The sequence below is a fragment of the Bos javanicus genome, chromosome 2, assembly GCF_032452875.1.
Source record: "Bos javanicus breed banteng chromosome 2, ARS-OSU_banteng_1.0, whole genome shotgun sequence".
Taxonomy (NCBI): Eukaryota; Metazoa; Chordata; class Mammalia; order Artiodactyla; family Bovidae; genus Bos; species Bos javanicus.
The window spans coordinates 34529075-34548920 of NC_083869.1; the positions used below are offsets into that span (position 1 = coordinate 34529075).

At 40.3% G+C, this 19846-nt stretch overlaps 1 protein-coding gene across 1 annotated transcript in view; it reads left to right on the forward strand.

The window, feature by feature from the left end:
- Window positions 1-18586, forward strand: part of DPP4 (dipeptidyl peptidase 4) — an 84906-nt gene extending 66320 nt beyond the window's left edge. Inside the window, exons 21-26 of the mRNA XM_061436868.1 lie at window positions 1053-1107; window positions 1718-1817; window positions 4661-4725; window positions 15467-15539; window positions 15797-15870; window positions 17465-18586. Coding sequence (XP_061292852.1) covers window positions 1053-1107; window positions 1718-1817; window positions 4661-4725; window positions 15467-15539; window positions 15797-15870; window positions 17465-17566 — 469 coding nt within the window. The 3' untranslated portion in view covers window positions 17567-18586. The remainder of the gene's footprint in view (window positions 1-1052; window positions 1108-1717; window positions 1818-4660; window positions 4726-15466; window positions 15540-15796; window positions 15871-17464) is intronic.
- The last annotated feature ends 1260 nt before the right edge of the window (window positions 18587-19846 follow it).

A 19846-nucleotide genomic window follows, 5' to 3' on the forward strand; every position in this document is an offset into this window, starting at 1 on the left:
GTTTTTGTTTTTTTCAAAGAGAAAAATGACCCAGAGGCTTCTGGGTGATAGTATTGCCCCATTTTTTGGTTTAAGGTATGTTCACTCTGTAAAGGCTTACGAGCTTGTACACTTGTGATTTGGTACACGTTTCTGTATGTATGTGTTCTAAGTTTAAAAAGTTTACATGGAGAAGATGAGTTGAAAACTACTTACATTGAATTTTTTCTAATATTGCTTAACTCAGAGCAGTCTAAGACATATACCGTCAATTGAAAACAAAGGTTCTTAAGGTCACATATAGGTCAGTGTGAGGGTCCCCCACCTCCCTCGATACTACCAAGTTAAGAACCCCATTTGCTAGATTTTTTTTTTAAGTAAACCAATTGCCTTTTGATGTAAGGCTAAGACTAAGAAATAGATGCAAAGAATATTTTTCTTCTTTCTTTACCTGGATTCCAACCACACAATTTAGTGACAGAAAGACATCTTAGTCCTTCAAGGAAGAATTGCCTCATATTTCACAGTGTTGAGATAACTCATCAACACCCATCATAAGAAGGGATGTATTTAGAGAATGGTGTTTAAGTCCTCAGGTAGGGGGCCCAGAGATATTTCTCAGCCCTACACAGATGTTCTCCATGCTCCCATGTTTCTCTATTGCAGGGGCAGCCTCTCTAAACTGAAAAACATCTGGAGAGGTTTAAATTCAATTATGTTAAAAAAAAGTGCATCTGGGCTGCAAATTTTTATATACAGCTGTGAAAAAAACAGCCAGGATTTGTTTTCTGTGAATCATACAGACACACACACACACACACACACACACATACACACACACACAGACATAATTTTTATGGACTCCAAAACAAGTAAACCTTGTTCATCTGGCTCTTAAATTTAAAATGATAGATATTGATCTCAGGTGTTTATTTGATTGCTGGCAGCAATTAATCTTAATTTCTAAGAGAATGAAATAGAGAACAAATGGCAGGGTTTCACATTTGTGCGGTTACCTTCGTTTTCTATACACAGTGTGATACTAATTCATGGACTTCCTCCATGCATTTTAGACAGTTTTCAAAAATGGGATTTGTGGACGACAAACGGATTGCAATTTGGGGCTGGGTGAGTACTTTGGCTGATGTGTTCCTTAGTGAATATAATCCAAAACAGATAATTTACTTTTGTTTGTACATATTTGGAGGTGTAAATCACAACCATCATGTCCATCTAAGAAGGTCCAAATGTCTTAGATTTCTGGGCAATGAGTCCTCCCCAGGCTTACACTTTTGTTTATTACAATGGGGAAAGGAGGTGAGCAAGTAAGAAGAGGCAAGAAAGAGGGATAAAGAGAAGGAAAGATAGAGGGGGAGAGGGAAGGAGAGACACTTTTTCTCAGGAGTCCAAAAAAGTAAAAACTTAGAGTTTATTGCCTTTTTGTTTTGTTTTTTTTCTTTAACTTTTTTTTGTTGTTGTTGTTTTGTTGTTAATTAGTACTACTCAGCAGAATGTCAATACTTTCCCTCTTACACCTACCAAGAAAAGGGACCAAGGCTCAGAACGGGTAGTCTTTAGATACTGCCCAATTAAGGCCAATTTAAACCTCCTCTATCCTGCTTTCTATCTCGAAAGAGGCACAGTATATAAAGATGTGAGAAATGTGGAAACTGCGACTTGCTTACCATATGTCCTTAATTCCTTTACCTCCATAAAAATAACTGTTTCCATTTCTTAGTCATACGGAGGGTACGTAACCTCAATGGTGCTGGGAGCAGGAAGTGGTGTGTTCAAGTGTGGAATAGCCGTGGCGCCTGTATCCAAGTGGGAGTACTATGGTAGGTGATGGCCCTCAGGTACAGAGATGCTGAGTGCCAACCTTCACATCTCAATGCCATAATCATTCTTTTTTAGTTCCCTGTTTCTACAGTGAAGAAGCTGATTCATCTTAGATGTACTTTATGGATACCTGTAATAAAACAGTCTCACTTCTTCTGCTGTTAGGAAAGGCTGGGTGGTATTAAATGCTGCTGCTGCTGCTAAGTCGCTTCAGTAGCGTCTGACTCTGTGCGACCCAATAGACGGCAGCCCACCAGGCTCCCCGTCCCTGGGATTCTCCAGGCAAGAACACTGGAGTGGGTTGCCATTTCCTTCTCCAGTGCGTGAAAGTGAAAAGTGAAAGTAAATGCTACCTACATATTTACTTAGCAACCAATTCTGTTTCCTAAATGTCTTATCAAGAAATTATGTTTTCCACATTTTAAAACATTCCCAATGCTACGGTTCTTCAGATACCCTTCCTTACCTTTATTCTACTTTGACTTTGGGGCTTCACATATTACAAGAATAAGAAAAGTATTTCTTTCCCTTCAGGTTAAGGTTGAATATAAAGTAGGATTTTGGGTGGAAAGAAGAGACTTTGGCAGGAGAACTCCTGGGGGCTTTGTTTCCACTAAGTAGGTGAAAGCCACTCTAGAATATTCTTTTCACCACTGAGAAAGTATTGTTCTCTCATACACATGTAAGGCTATGATTCCCAAGGGGAAGGGGGAAGCAGTGGAACTCTAGGTAGTGGGGAAGAGCCAGAGGTGGTGAAAAGATGCATTATTTTCCTGTATCTCTTCTGACCCCATCTCAAGTCGTCTATGCAGTATAATGATAGAATCATTGATAATGAGTATGCTTATTAAATATTTTATGCCTTAATGTATGGTAGTATATGGTAATACCAAAGCTGTGGAAAACTCCAAAGTCAAGAGAAGCCAATGGTAAAAGATACATCATTGTCTTTCTATTGAAAAATATTGGAGAACATGGTTAGGATTGACCCTCACACAATAGATTTGTTTTCATATAATACTTTCCTGCTTGATACTAATTGTTCTGTATGATGGCTTATTTCTGGAGACCTCTGGTGGTCAGTAAGATAATAGAAACAATCTTCATGAATTTGGAAATATATAATGGTAAGAAGAGTTCATTAAATGTATATGGACCAATCTAACAAGAACTTTCTAGAATTCCTACATATGTGAAAATTTGGACAATATTACTCAAAAATCAAATGGAAGGCGCGCATAAATGGTATTGCAAGACATACTTCTAAAAGTTTACACCGACATTAGTGAAAGTGAAAGATGCCTAGTCATGTCTGACTCTTTGCAACCCCATGGACTATACAGTCCATGGAATTCTCCAGGACAGAATACTGGAGTGGGCAGCCTTTTCCTTCTCCAGGGGATCTTCCCAATACAGGGACCGAACCCAGGTCTCCTGCATTGCAGGCAGATGCTTTACCAACTGAGCTATCAGAGAAGCCCCACATTAACCCCCGACATTAAGCATTTTTTAAATAGTATTTTAAAAAATTTAGATCTTCTTACACAAGAAAACCTGGTTAGCATAATAAGAAAGGGCTATTATGTTCTAGGACAAGAAGAATTGTGCCTGTTTGGGGGAAAAATTACTTTGCCCTTAAAAGCTATTCCTACTCCCCCACCCCATTAAACGTACATCGCGTTATTTATATTTAACAAAAAATTAGGGTTAGGGTTAGGGTTAAAAGATGAACATTTTGGGAAAGTCTTATATTTTAAAGTGTGCTTTAAAATATTATATTTCCTACATTAGTGTCCTCTAGATATGTACAATTGCATATAGTCTATATTCACTTTAATCAAAATGATAAAATAATAAAAACTCATTTTGGAGGAAAATATTTTGATTTCCATAGAAAGGGCCTGAGCAATATATATGGAACAGCTAATACTAGTTATCAATGCCAGTCATTCAAAAAGGGTTAGAATGTTGCTTAATCATATTGTTTTGATGATCTATTCTTCTAAATAATTAATTAAATTGGTATGGAAATACTGGTACAATTACAGTGACATCCATTAATTTATATAGCACAATGGAAACATATTATACTTATTTACTTACTGTAACCTGGCCATTTTTCAAAAAGTTATTTCACATTTTTAAAGTTATATTGGAATTCAGCAACAATATATTTTCTCACTGATATTTTAAGAAATATATATATGTGTACATATAGCTATATGTATATATATATCTCTCTGCACAAAATGAGAGAAAACAGATGTTTAACTTGCTTTATGATGGAGTAGCTGAGCCAGTGTGGTGTTGTACTTCAAATAATGATAACTGAATTTTTTCCTTTCAGTCTGTCCCTCCCCCACCTAAAAGAATATGTTTTAAATGAGCAACTAGTAATTGAAAATTATGAGGTGTTTCCAGTAGGAGAGAGAATATCCTAAAGTAGGGTATATACATATGTCAGGACCAAGAAATTCAAGACAATTTAGACATTAAATGACTTGCTAATCAAGACCTTTAAGGCAGTCAGATGTTTAATGTAGTGTCCTTGTCACTGAGCACTTCACATTTGACTTTTCTGCAGGTGGGTTATTGATTGGGTTTTAGGTCACCCTGTTTTGATCTCCCTCTGCCCTCCAGGGAAGGGCTAATGGGAACTGGTTACAGGGCTGAGTGTGGAAAGACAGGAGTCTGGATGCATCAACAAGCCAAGCAGAAACGATCTGAAGAAGATACTTCTGATGGTATAACACTGCGCAAATTAAGACATAAAGTAACCCAGTAAAAGGGGGTAAAGCTTTTATTGTATGAATTAAGTTTTTTTTTCTTTTCTCCATCACAGACTCCGTGTACACAGAACGTTACATGGGTCTTCCAACTCCAGAAGACAACCTTGACTCTTACAGGGTAAGCGATGGTGAACTAGATCCATTTTATAACCTATTTATAAGTGGTATAAGAACATTTTTAAGTGAATCTATTCTAGAAAATATATATTTTTTTTTTCCAACAAAATTCTTGTTAAAAAAATAACACAGGTGGTTTAGAGTTACTCCAGTAGCTTCCCCTACTATATTCTGCATAATTACAGCCTTTATCGTATGCTATATAGGTCACAATATGCATTCATTTGGAAATACAAAGCAATACCAGATAATTACTTTAATTATAAAAAAATTTCCGTTTAGAAAACATGTCAAATTCAACATATTCCTTTAGAGCCCAGAAGACACTCTAAGTCTTTAACCACATATTAAAATTTCTTATGGTATTATCATAATTAAGATGTATGTACAAGCCTATAATTTTCTTATTCTTAGCCAAATGTGTACATGTTTTTTTCACACAAGATTTGAGTAAAGCAGGTGTCCTATAGGTGCAGGAGGGTAATACTCTGAAAAGCTCTTGAACCCAAATTACTGAATAGCATCCACCAGGCTGGTTGCTTGCTTGGAAGAGCCAGTGGGCAGGTTACTGCACAGATGGGCTATAGCATCTGAAGTGGGGCCTGGTGCAGCCATCATTGGCAGCCTGCATGCCAGTGTGGGTGCCACTGCAGGGCCAGGGCATCTCTTTGGTAGCACATTTGCTTCAGCTGGAATATCAGCCTAAGTACTAGGGACCCTTCAGGGCATTGCATCATTCCCCAAAACTTCCAGATTTTGTCATGTAAGTTGGAAACCCCTAAATGTACAGATGGCTGGGTCAGTCATCCGATGTTTACATTCTTCAGAGGATATTCAAAACTCTTCCCAGGACAGTGAATTAAAAAGAAAGAAAAACAATAACCCATATAATTTAAGAGCACAACTTCTTCTCATCTGTGCCACAGCTCTCAGACGCTTGGGCTTTGTATTCATACATTGTATTCATACATTGGTCTAAGCCATAGTTGTACATTTTTGTAAGATGTCATCATCGTTAGGGGTTCTGAAGCCATTTGATCAAAGCACAATAAAATGCAAATACAATTTCCAGTTTTGCTAGACATGTACAGTTTAGTTCTACATCTTCCTTTCAGCTTTATTTAGCAAGCCTTGTGTGGGGTGTAGCGGAGAGGGGTATGAGTACATTTGTGTCTGAGTGTGTGTTTTCATCTCTGTTTACCAGTCAAAATACAAAAGTAACAACTGTATAAAATAGATTGCTGATGAGAACCTACTATGTAGCACAGGGAACTCTACTCAATGCTCTGTTGTGACCTAAATGGGAAGGAAATCCAGAAAAAGAGGAGAAATGTAAACGCATAGCTATTCACTTTGCTATACAGCAGAAAATAACACAACATGATAAAGTAACTATACTGCAGTACTTTAAAAAGAAAAAAGAGAGAGAAAAGTAACAGCTTATGAAATGGGATGTATGAATCACCTTCTACTACAAAGCAGTCCCATAATCAGGTTGCCCTTATGTCTTCTGATTGTCCCACGTGATACTTTGGACTCAGTGTTTCCCATTCTTTCTCCTCCACATCCAATCAGCTGCTTTAGACATCCTTTCCCTGCTTCATGATCACATTGCTGATGCCGTGTGACCACCACCTTTCATAGTCATAACCCCGCTGCTCATTCCTTAGCTGGTGTCCCTACACTCCAGGCTGCATCGCACACAGAGGTAGGAGCTTAACCTATACTCACAGCACTTTCATGGACTTTTCCCATGGACTCAACTAAGTCCAGCTCTTATTCTTTAACCAAGTGTTTAATACCTTTCTTACAGCGGCCCTGGAATGTCATTTTCCCCCTTCCACCTCCATCTATTAGGTGGAGAAGGAAATGGCAACCCAGTCCAGTATTCTTGCCTGAAGAATTTCACAGACAGAGGAGCCTGGCCAGCTATAGTCCATGGGATCACAGGGAGTTGGACTCGACTGCAGGACTGTCACTCACTCCATCTATTAGGACACTTGTACTGCTCTCCTGGTGGACTAGCATCCTCTCTTTTGACTCACATGACGTTTTCCTTGTATATCTCTCAATCCTCAATTTATTGTTCTTGGATTCATAGTTATTTTGTACTCCTTTCTCCCCACTCTGTTTTTTTTAATATAAATTTATTTATTTTAATTGGAGGTTAATTACTTTACAATATTGTATTGGTTTTGCCATACATCAACATGGATCCGCCACGGGTATACACATGTTCCCCATCCTGAACCCCCCTCCCTCCCTTCCTCCCTCCCTGTACCATCCCTCTGGACACCTTCTGTTTTATTATTAGTCATTCATAGCTGTCCTCAATATTGTATTCTTTGGATCACCCAGTATAAAATAGAAACCTTAAAATCTTTTTTGATTTAATTTTAAAACTTCTTGAGTGGAAACATTGTTATAAAAACTATACATCTCCATCATCTCTCTCATTTTACAGCTCTAATTTTCTTGTCAGTGACCTAATCAGGATGCTTACACTTGAAAGCATCCCTCCTGTGGTGTGCCATATTTGGGCCATGGCTAAAAGTCTTTCTCAAATAATCCCAAAGTACTAAAAAAAAAATCCCCAAACATCAGAGGTATACTGCCCAGGACCCTTATCCTGATTCTAGATCCTGGTGGATGATAAGTCAAAGTTAATTTTAAAAATCCCATCTTGAAAATCTTTGAACCTCGAAGGACAGGGTGAAGTCCAAACCTTGATATCCAAGGAAGTGCATGGCACCTACCCTACTGCACTCCAAAGACATCAGCCAACAGGGTGTTTCCTCTTCAGTCAGTCCTCGCCCTAGAGGATAAATAGTTTTAATCCGCCATGTCAGCCTCTATCTTTTTCCAGATTTTCCTAGAGGCTCCTGATTCCCATCCCCAACCCCCTCTTCTCCAACTCGGCCCCCCCACCGAGGTGGCCATTTTCCTCTCTCCCCTTAGGTGTTCTCCGCGTGAGGTAGTCATGTAAATAGAAGTCACTTCCTACTGCCGATGGCAACACACGCGCGCTGGGAGCACAGAGTCACTGTCTCACTTTGCTGCACAGATGGCTCCCGAGGACTGTTTAATCCTTCCACGCCAGGAGTCGGGTTTTCTTGGCACAAAATTCTCTGCTGGCAATGGACACATTAAAACTGCCAGTACCAGGGCGCTAAAGGTTCCCAATGTGTTGCTCAGAGGAATTATTTGGGTGGGCGATAGTTAAGGTGGGCAGGAGAAAGTGAGGTAAATGTATTCTCTGTACTGTTTCTGCCCTGTAAGTTGCCTCCTCAGAAAGTAGAGAACTGAATCTGAGTACCTATATTTGGTGCACAGCAGGCTTTAGAATAAAGCTGCCCTCCTTTGTTTTTTAAATGAGTCTGTGCTTTTGTCTCTGGCAGGAATACATTCAAAGATTCTATTTTCCTCTAAGGCCCCAGCTGCCCCTCTGGACCCCCATCTTCTTTTACTTTTCTTTCCCAGGTTGTTTTTATTTCCCCCCATTCTCTCTCCTCCTCTCCTTCCCTCCTCCTACCCTCTTGGAAAAAACAAAGGAGACAATTCCTTACAGCCTTTCCCTGTTCTCTGTCTTCCCGTGGGTCAGGAGAAACATTTTGAAAGAGCCCTGTATAGGATAGCCTGTTGACTTTCTTCAGTACATCCAGGATAGGAATGACTGAAGTGTGTAACAAGCAAGGTCTTGATCTTTGTACACTTTTTCAACTATAGAATCATTTATCTGTAACCAAAATTATAGCCTTTGGAAGAGAATATAATTTTTGATGAAACTCAGATGAGGAGAGGATTCATTATTAGGTCATTAATGACTAAGACTTGGAAGAATGTAGAGAAACACACCAAGAGAAGGACATTTTGTGAAATAAAGGTCATACTTACTATTTAGGAAAGGAACTTGAAGGAACCATTTGTATATGTAAATGGAACAAGTGGGGATGTCATGTATAGCTGTGCAGCTTGTGCACTGCTAGAGGCCAGTCAGCTCCATTCACTAAGGCATGCGCCTCTGGGGCTGCATCCAACCAGAAGGCGTGCCTTTGTTTATTCTTACAAAGCCACCATATAGATTATGGGACCCTGGGACTAAGGCTTGGACCCAATGCCGTGACATAAGCAGTGATCCATAAGACCCTTTTTGTAGATAATCACCCACCTACTGCCAAGTGGCAAGATAGAAGCACTTTTAAAGAATACTGGGCACTTAAAGAGGAAGAAGACATTCATGGCCCTTAAACTCCAAGGAGCTGGTCCCAGAAGCTCTAAGCAGGCAGGCAAAGTAGAGGGATGACAGTGAAGCTAATAGGGCAGTGAAACTCTGTGGAAGCATTTTTCTTTCTGCTGAAAGTCTCAGTCAGAGTCTCAGTCCATAGCCAATAGAAATTGCAACAGATTTGAGCAAAAGAATCAGATAGACAATAAGATAACGCTCACCCCCAGTGTGTGCTCGACTCTGCAACCCATGGACTATAACCCACCAGGCTCCTCTGTCCATGGGATTTCCCAGGCAAGAATACTGGAGTGGATTGCCATTTCATACTCCAGGGGATCTTCTCAACCCAGGGATAGAACCCTCGTCTCTTGTGTATCCTACACTGGGGGGTGGATTCTTTACCACTTCACTGCCTGGGAAGCCGTCACCCCCAATAGCAATAAGCAAATAGCAACCATGGCCCCACCCTGAGGAGTGGGTTCCTAACAGTGATGAATAGTTTCTACATGGCCAGTCACAATTTCTACAAGGCCAAGCAAATCTGTGAAAAATCATTAACAGGGTAGACTTTCATTCACCTATTTGAGGTCCCTGGTGTTTTAGTTGTTCAAAAGTTGGTGACCTTGTTGGTGGGACAAAGTATAGGGTCAAAATTTTTGAAGAGAAATGAAAGTAGTAATAAAGCATGAACTCGAGCATGACAGAGTGCCCAATATATATGGAAAAGGTTAGTGATTTCCAGATTGTGACTGTGGAGCCCCAGCATGCTTCCGAGCAGGTAGTGGGGAAGGGAAGTGGCTGAGAAGCTGGGATTTCACCTTCCCCCCTACTCCTCTCAACCAAGGGGGACTCAGTTTCATTTATTTCATTCATTTTTTTATTCACTCATTAAGTGCTTCTATGACCAGATGGGCTTCCCTGGTGGTTCAAGTGGTAAAGAATCTGCAGGAGGCCCAGGTTCAATCCCTGAGTCTGGAAGATTCCATATAGAAGGGAATGGCTACCAACTCCAGTTTTCTTTCCTGGCAAATTCCATGGCGGGAGCCTGGTGGGCTATAGCCCATGGGGTTGCAGAGTCAGACACAACTGAGTCACTAGCACTTCACTGTTCTAAGCTCTTTACATGGATTATTAGGTCCAGTTCTCCCTCAAATTCTCTGAGATAAGTGCTTTATCTCCGTTTTATTGACCCAGAAACTGAGGTGCAGTGATGTTATATAAGATGTAGCTACTGAGGGGTAGGAAAGGGAGAGGGCACTTATCTGGAGCCAGTCAAGGAAGACTGTGGGAGATACAGAGGAAGAGCATAGGTGCTTTCCATAGGCTGCCCGAGGGGTGAGGCAGAGGAGCACAGAAGAGGAGTGGTGGGCAGAGCTGTTTTCCGGGGATTTGTGAAGCAGATCGGATGAACCGAGGGATAACACAGAGCAGGGCTGTGGGAAGAGCAGGCCAAATGGTGGCTAGTAAGGCAGGATGGGAGGCTGGGGAGGGAACGGATTCACAGAGAGCAGCATCAGATCAAGGGCAAGAGAAATGAGGCCCGAGTCCTGAGCCTTGTTGCCAGGAGAAGAGGGCAGCCTGGAACACACAGAAGGGACTGATTTAACTTGTAGAGGAGATTTATTTTGCATTTTGCTCAGAATTTGATAGGCTTTTGGCAAGTGTACGAAACAGTCATAGATTTGGCAGTCTTCTGCTAGCAGATTTGAAATGTTCAATCCTTAAGAACTGCTGCATCGTTAGGTTATGCAAAACAGGGTGCAATTTTGTAAATATGCCATCTTGTACTGATTTGACATTTGTTCTATTATCCCAGAATATGCCAAAGGGAGAGAGACCTTCAGATTTAAGCCAAACCTTAACTTGTTTGTTGAGTGCTGATAAAATGTTGACTGCTGTGTGATCTTTAAAGAAGCCAGTGTTGCTGGGTGAGGCCTGAGGTAGGGCCCCCTGTCGGCAGATAGGGACTGTTTCCTTGGTACAGTTGTTTGACTGATGTGAACTAATAAAACACCTGATGTGCGGGGTTGAATTAATTTTTTCTTAAAAATTTTTGTGGCCTTTGTCATGGCATGAATGGTGCTTCCTTAAATAGCTTCATTTAATATTACTTATGAGGCTTTGACGGCAAGTGGGAGTCTGCGCAGGGCAAGTCAGCATACTGAGGGTGCTCTCTCATTGGAGTAATGGGGTGTCCATTAGACCAGTGGCTGCTCTTTCTACCAGATAACGATGAGTTATTTGGCTGTGAAGTAAAGGGACATTAGAATATGATGTTAAGAGGTGAGGACTTTTGAGTTTGACCTGTGCTCAAATTCTGTTTCCACCATCTATTCGCTTGAAGAGGTTACTAAATCCCTGTGAACTGCTGTCTCCTCATCTGGATGATAGGGATAATCAGACCTGTCTCATGAGGTTATTGAAAGGATTAAAGGAGACACCTGAGCCTGCCATGAAGTAAGCTTTCAAAAACATGGCAGCTGCCACCATTATCCTTGGGAAGCAAACTGTCCTTCTGGTTCCTGGATGGCACAAGGGGTAGCTTAAAAATTGTTAGACCTTCTGTTTCTCACAGTACTTCCCCACTCTTATCAGCTCTCTCTTTTATTTCAAAAATACAAAGATTTATTTGTTGGAAGGTAACTGAAGAACCAGCATGATCCAACGAGCAGCTACAGATGGTTCTTCTTGGGGCTTGAAGGAAAAGCTCCTCGCAGAGATGCTGAGGATCGGCGCTGCCACTGGTCCAGTCCTTCCCACTTCGCTTTGCCAGGCTGTTGCTGGCAGCGGGGCTCTCCGGAAGTTTCTAGCCTCGGGAGAGTGCCAACTGCACCACCATTGCATCCCTGCCCATTTATCACTCTAAGCTTCCTTTTTAGGAGCTGGTGACAGACTATTCGGCTTCTAACTTAGTCATCCATTTCCTTTTTTATTTCTGTTTCCATCGATAGGCAAGTGGGGATTATCCTATTTTGGTGGGTTGAATTAGCACAATTAAATTATTTCTGGTCATTAATCCTCCCTTAAATTAGTGCCTGCATTTCTTTCACTGGCTTTGGCTGCTGCCCTTCACTGGTTAAAGTGTGCCATACAGCGGGCTGCCAGGAGTCTTTCTCTTTGGAGAAGCCAGGGTGCTCAGTCTGGTAGGGAAGGATCAGTGTTCTGGAGGCAGGGGGACACAGCTGCATCTTTCCCAGGGGGGCGGGGAAATGTTCTCAGCAGCCTGAGAGCCTTGAAATGGGTGTGTGCCTGAGGCTGCCTGGCTCCCACGCACGGAGAGGTCCCAATGATGCATCCCCAGCGAGCAGGGGGACGTGCACATTGGAAATGACACTCTTATCTTGTGGTTGCAGGGGAAGCCTTTGTTTTATTTTTCGCTTGCTGCATTAAAGTATTTGTCTTTCTTTCTTTGTAGTGTAATATTGTTAATGTAAAACAATTTGCATCATGACACTTTTATCACAGTTTTCGTCTTTTTCTCAGTATGTTGCATTTCTCACCATGTCTAGTTCATCACAGCTACAGTGTGTACATCACAACATTTATCTTAGGCTCAGGGTTTTACTTGTTTATAAAAATTGTCTTCTTTCAGCCTGTATTCACTCCATTTAAGAAAAAAAAAAGGCAGCCAGAAACTGTTTTGGTCCAAACTCCAGTAGTTATCACATTCCTTGCTAACTGTCCTGCGTATTTATGTCTCCTAACTATTACTCTATGTTTCAATGACATTTCTCAGTTTTATGGCTCAGGGAGGTTGTGAAGTAGCTTTTGCTCTGCACTCTGCCAAGCAAGGAAGCCCTGGGAGGCTTTTAGAGGTGGGGGGCGGGGGGAGGTGACACAGCTGTATATTCGGGTCAGGTCTAGATGTTAAAGTTGACTGTCTTTGGCAAGTGAAGAACTTGCTTCTCGGGAGAAACAAGGTGAAGGAAACAACTGCGCAGGCGCAGGACGGACTTGGGCGCCAGGGCCTGGGGCTCCCTCGACTGTCAGCGTTCACTGTCCGTGTGTCAGCCCCAGCCTCTGCCGGCGCCAGGTTTGAATCCTACACTGGCCTTTTTGGTAGATTGATTTTGACCCTTTCCTCTCTCCGGGGCAGAACATCGCTCGGGATTCTATTGCTGCGATAGGCGCCGCATCAGCCACACAGTCCAAAAATGCCTCATAAATTTCGCAGGGCCATGCAAGGGTGCTGTCTTCCAATGAAGGCTCTCTTCCGATGAATTCTAAGGAGGCCATGAGCACGCAGGCGCAAAGAATACCCCGTGTGTCGTTTACGGCAAATCCCAGGACAGTTCAGTAACAATTTCTTTCCTCCCGTATTTTTGCTGGAAGATCACATCATAAGTAGCTTGGAACTTTACTGGAGACTCAGTGCAGCTTAGGAGGTAAAAGAGGTTCTACCGTCAGACTTTTTGTCCAGCTCAGATTTCCTCCTGTAACCTGGTGCACTTGATTGTCTCCATGTAGAAGTGGGATTGCTATTAATAGACCTATCTCGTAGGAACGTCATTAAATAGAGCGGTGCTTTGATAAATCCTTTAAGATGCTTAGCAGAGTGACTGGCACAGAGCACACAGTAAATGTCAGCTGTTATTACTAATGGCATTGTGCATGGATTGAAAGTGGGCAAAGCATATTTTGGTAAATTTCAGAATGAGAATATTTTATTTCACTTCCCCTAGCTGTTCCCACTTGCCTCTGCAAAAGTAGGACGGAATATAGTGAACAGTACAATATAAGTGGTTACCTTTCTTTCATTTATCCCTTTAATTGATATTTAGCACTGTATTAAATGCTCAGAATAATGAACAATATAGACAAATTCCTTTTCTCATGGAGTTTATTGTTTAGTTGGGTATATAACAAATATTGACTGACAATGAATAAATGAATGCATAGAAGAATGGATGGAGTAACATTGGGATGGATGAACAGATGAAGGGATGGATGAATTCATATGGGACATCTCACCAGATAACACATTCCCCTAAAAGTACAGTAAAATAAGAGTGTGACTTTTAATAAGTCCTAGATGTTTCTCCTGAAAGTTTGTGGGTAAATTCTCAATTGGGTCAGAATTGGCATATGGTCAGGACAAGTGGGACCCAGCCTGCACAGAGTAAGAGGGCCTTTGCACTGTTTTCTGGGACAAGATCACTTTGTCACTGCAAACATGTTGGGTGACTTTGTCCTGAAAGCCGTAGACAGAATGTCTTTTTTCCAGAAACACTGTTACAGCATCCTGACATCAGTGTCAGTAATTTAACCTTAAAAAAAAGCCACGTCTCTTGATTCCAATTTCAGTGACAGTAAGAGGAGTTAATCTTCCTCCCTTTTCAAACAAAACAGTGCTCAGCAGCATGTCTCCTGGTGCACAGTTCACTGATACTGAAGCTGGGGCTAGAATACAAACACTCGGACCATAGCCTCATCCTCTTCCTGCCAGACCTTCAGGGTTCCCATCCTGATGTTAGCTACAAAGATATCTGTAAAACATAAACCTTGCCTCTCATAAAGTTGACCTGATTCACCAAGATGCTGCAGGACAAGTTGACTGATCTGAAATCTGTCGGGAGGCTAATGGCCCTTCCTCTGCCCAACTCACAATGAGACAACAAAAGTAGGCTCCAGCTCACCCCTTCCCAAAGTCACTACAATGTGTGTGACATTTTTACCTTCATCCCAACTCTGCAAACATCTCCAAATTAAGACCAGATGACTAGTTCCATACTTTCAAAACGTTTTCATTCGAGACCCCAGCCTCATTTTAGAAGTCCTTCCTAAGGTTATGAAGCAGCCTTCAAAAAGCTGGCCTCCCAATTTTTTCTCCTGATTACCTGGCTTGGTGCAATAGTGACATTTTCCTCAGGACAGAATGAGGCAGGCCACCAGCCACCGATGACTTTCTAAGGCCGTATTTGATCTTTGTCACCCCTCTACCCTCCCGTATGTTACATTTGCCTAGGTTTCAAACATCTGTTTCAAAAAAGGTAATGCCTGCTTCTCATTCAGAGCCTAGCAATGTGGACCAAAGTTCATATGACATATTGCAGAGTATGTTTAGTTGCAAATGCTATGTACAGGCTCTTTGAAATGTAGCATGTATGGCACCATGTGACACATGGTTGCCATGGCAATACACTTTTTGGCTGAACTACAGCATAAGCCCATGGAACATACATTACTAATATGAGACTCTGCCCTGTGCTAATGCATAGGACCCAGCCAATCTGGGATCTGGGACTCGAGGGGTTTTGCATGCAGCCTGGGTGGCAGGTGCCCTCTTCTGCATGTGCAGGGAAGATGTGGCATTCTCCCTTTCCAGTCCTTCTCCCAAGCACAGGGCATGCCGTGCATTCTGCCTTGCATGGAGACAGCATTTGCTTGAATATCGGTTTGCTATATTTTGTATCAAAGGGGGCCCCAGCTGAAAACATTTTATTTTGTAAACTGAAGTGAAAAATCAGTTTATGGCAGATCTTTTTTTGAATAATGACATTCTTTTTCCCAATTCCAGAATTCAACAGTCATGAGCAGAGCTGAAAATTTTAAACAAGTTGAGTACCTCCTTATTCATGGAACAGCAGATGGTGAGTTTCAGTTAATTAGACTTTTTAGTATCACAGACAGGTTTGCAATTTCACTACTGACAAAACAAAAGCATGAGGGGCAAGACTGTTACATTTACTTCAATAAAACAGTGTTGCTTTCCACAACTCACTTGTCTTGGGATAAATGGGATGCTGAGTCCTAGAACTTCAGACAGTCCCCTTTCTTCCTGTGCCTTTTCCTACCATAAAAGTGGAGCAGCTATTAGTTACTTTCTGTTTCCTTTCTCTCCCTGCAGATAACGTGCACTTTCAGCAGTCAGCTCAGATCTCCAAAGCCCTGGTGGATGCTGGAGTGGATTTCCACTCAATGGTATGTAGCAAAGCTTCCTGCAAGGGGAAGGAACTTCCTGGTGGGGTCTGGTTCCCCTCTCATGATTACTTCTCTCATCAAGGTCCCAGGAGAAAGGGACAAAAGCAAAAAAGAGTCTTCTTTTTCTAGTAAGAAGTTGAAGAAGTGATATACTTGAGCCAGAAACACAGTCATGTTCAATATCAGTTAGGGGTTGAAAAGCACGATATTGCGTATCTTGTGAGCATCAGATCCCTAGTCTTGTGATTGCTCTTCTAGCCCTATGATTGTCCCATCTCTCCCTAATTTGACTCAAAAGTAATCACTTACCCAGTGAAAAGTATGGCAAAGTAATTCTAAAGTGAAAGCAGCATGATAATCGCTCAGCTCAAATATGAAAATCCATCTCTAGTACGTGTTCCTAGCCCTTCTAACAAAGGTGGGGTATAATAATCAGCAAGTTTCAGTTTCTGCAGCTTCCATGTTATCTTTTGTTGAGCAACTACAGGTAATAAACAATTAGGCTGGGTTTATAAAGTCAGAAATGGCTAGAGAGTTGTTGCCTGTTCAGAGGATGTTTCTAGGTACTAAGCAAAATTCATTTTATGCACTATTTTCAGATTAAGAGAAAAAAAAAGATTATATGTGTGTGTTGCACTAAATATATTTGTGTTAAGAGCTTTCTTGTCTGTATTAGCTTTAATAGCCTGCTTTCCCTCGCTCTCTTTTAACATACACACTTTGCTCTGTGCTCAGTTCAAGCAGTACCTACTGTATTTAAAAGCGGGACAGTCATTTGATACCAGAAAACATGGCATATATTTTTGAGGTTAGATTCTTATGAGGTTATGGTATAAAGACATGATACTTTAAGCAATTTTTGAAAGTTAATTTATGTCTCCATGATATATGTTTTCCTGGCAGTGACTTCCCACTTGTTTAACATGGTGGTATGAGTTGATAAATTTTTGCCTCAGGTCATCAACTCTTCCTAAATAAATGTCAGACATACAGATAAGAAATTCCAGTGAAAAATCTTACATGTTTGAAAAGAATACATTTGATTTTTGACTTCACTTATGCTAAACATATATATGGAATATGGAAGTAGATTTTTCTAGTTCCTTAGTAATATACATTAGGAAAAATTGCTTTTTAAAAACATTTAATAGTTTTTTTTACTGCAGTGGAGGAGAAACTTAACAGGTGATAGCACTTAATTAAAGTGGGCTTTATGGGATAAATATTCCATCCTATGCATGATGAATTTCTAAGTGTCCTTTGAGTCAAATTTGAAAATGGACTTAGATATTTTCATGTAATACACATATCCTTAAAGCAGTGTGCAGTGAAGTCAAACTCATGGTGAGTTGTCTCAGCACTTAGCAGGGACAATCGGAGACTCCTGCAAGACAGAGCCTACATGTCTTGGAAAAGCTCTGGGTGGGGGGAGAGGGGGATAAGAAAACCTGTTTGATCATGTTTCAGTTTACAAACTGATTGAGGAGTTAAAACATGTGTGTTATGCCATGTATGCTCATGAGAACTCATTTGGATTAAAAAAAAAAAGGGCAACTGACTTCCTAATTCTGACCTCTCTCTTTTGTCTCTCCAGTGGTATACAGATGAAGACCACGGGATCGCCAGCAGCACAGCACACCAACACATATACACCCACATGAGCCACTTCCTAAAACAATGCTTCTCTCCAGTTTAGCATCTCAAAATGGCATGCCATTTAAAGCTTGTGAAAAGCTACTTTTGCTCTCATTATCTCAAAACTGCACTGTCAGGATGATGCCTTAAAAAAAAAAACAAACACTCAAATCAAGAAATTTAAGTTTACCTTGTCCCCAAATTTCATATCTATAACCTGAAGTAGGGACTTCTGTCTTTGCAACAGACTTACCTTATGGAAATTTCAGTCTGTTTTTTTTTTATTATTATTTAAAATAATTTCCATATCAGTTGGTGAAACAACTAAGAATTGTTTTTATGGGAGCTTTGCAGAGGTTCCCTGAGCAGCATTATTTTCTAACCGAACTAGTGCAAATTTTGTTCTCTTCTTTGAAGGAATGGCAGGATGTGGGCAGTGATGTCACTGAGGCAGGGGTAAGAAAAGAGGGGTTAGGGAGAGAAGCTGGCAGGGCAAGGCTGTGAACCCAAGTCCAAGCCTGCTGACCCAACCACGCTACTGTCAGCTCCTCAGAGAAGAGCTGTTCACAGCCAGACTGGCACAGTTTTCTGAGAAAGACCATTCAAACAGTCTCAGGAAATCATAAATGCAAAGCACTGACTTCTGAGTAAAACCACAGCAGTTGAATAGACTCCAAAGAAATGAGAGGGAAACTGCCAACAATGCAAGGCCCCCAGGTGCCAGTTATGGCTATAGGTGCTACAAAAACACAGAAAGGGTGATGGGAAAGCATTGTAAATGTGCTTTAAAAATACTGATGTTTCCTAGTGAGAGAAGCAGCTTGGAAGGGAGATGTGAACACATCAGCTTGCCCTGTTAGGATATGAAAATATTTGTATTGCAAATCCTAACTTGAAGGAGTCTTTGCATCAGTTTTTCTTACTTCATTTCTTTGAGCATCTAATTAAAAAGAATATTTTAACTTTCTTGGACTTGTTTTTAAAAATTGAAAATAAGCTACAAATGTATATAGTATGATTCCCATTCTATATACTGTGGAATTTCTCCTGGTCAGTAATAAATATGCCTTCATTTTTTTCAGAGGTGTTCTGTGTCTTGAATCAGACCTAAACTGTATTGGCATATGGACATGCTTACCCAGAAAGGCTCTTGTTTATTTTGCTTGTTATCCCAAACTGCCTTGTAAACATGGAGAGGGTTCAGCTTTTGTAAGAAACAGATACAAAGAAATGTGCTAAATTAAGCAGTTCATAGGGTTTTAATCTAATATCTCTCTATATACAATTTATATTATCATACTTATATATAAGCTTTTAAAAGTCAACTTAAAGTAATTTTGGTTATTTATGTAGTATATAATTTATAATTTCATTCCAGGGAACTATGATGAGGCACATAATATCAAAAATATCATCTTGATAGCCCAGATGGCTTAGTGGAAGTTTAAAAAAGTCAACAACTTAAGTGTTTAACTAATTATTTTTGGTTGACATAACTATATTAATGAAACCATAGATTTAAGATGCTGAATTTAGCCTAGCAAAGTAAAGTCTCGATAAATGAGAACACATAATATTTTTGTTCAATTATTTGTAAAATGGCCTCATTTTTAACAATTGATTTTATAAACTCAAACATAGTTAGAAAAAGTTGTCACAGACAGGATGAGCTACAGCACAAAAATCTAAATAGAAGAATTGGAAAAAAATTTATCAGTTCAATATGAGACTGGTGAGTCGTGTATAGGAATGGACAGAAGATTCTGAAATTGTTTCAACTGTATTTTCAGAACATGGAATTGAGTGGTTTCTTCTTAATTAAGTCTCATATATTATTCATTCATTTGGAACCATAAGTCAACCCTCAAACCTATAGGGTTCTTGTCATAATTCTAATAAGAGATTTCATTCATCATGAGTAGTGAGACCAATCTTTGAAGAGTTCTATATACAGAAACAGAAATCATAGGTTACATATTCACATCCCGGACTGAATTTAGTAATCAGAAAAGCAAAGTAAGTAGAAATTCTCCTTTTATGTTAATTGAAACTGGATATAATACAATATCAGATATTGTTTAGATACTAATAAGATCATTTTACAACCATATATATTGTATAATATTAGATGCTATACAGATACTAAGACCATTGCATGATATCTGATAGTGTACAAGTATTGAACAATATCAAAACTCTATGAATTTATTGTTTCTTTAGTTTCAAAACATGCTCCATGTTTTCAATGGAGCCCAGGATAGTTTTAAAAATCCCAGCACATATTTTTCACATAATGAGACTTACAAATGGTGATAATGTGCTTGAAGTTAAAGTAAATTTC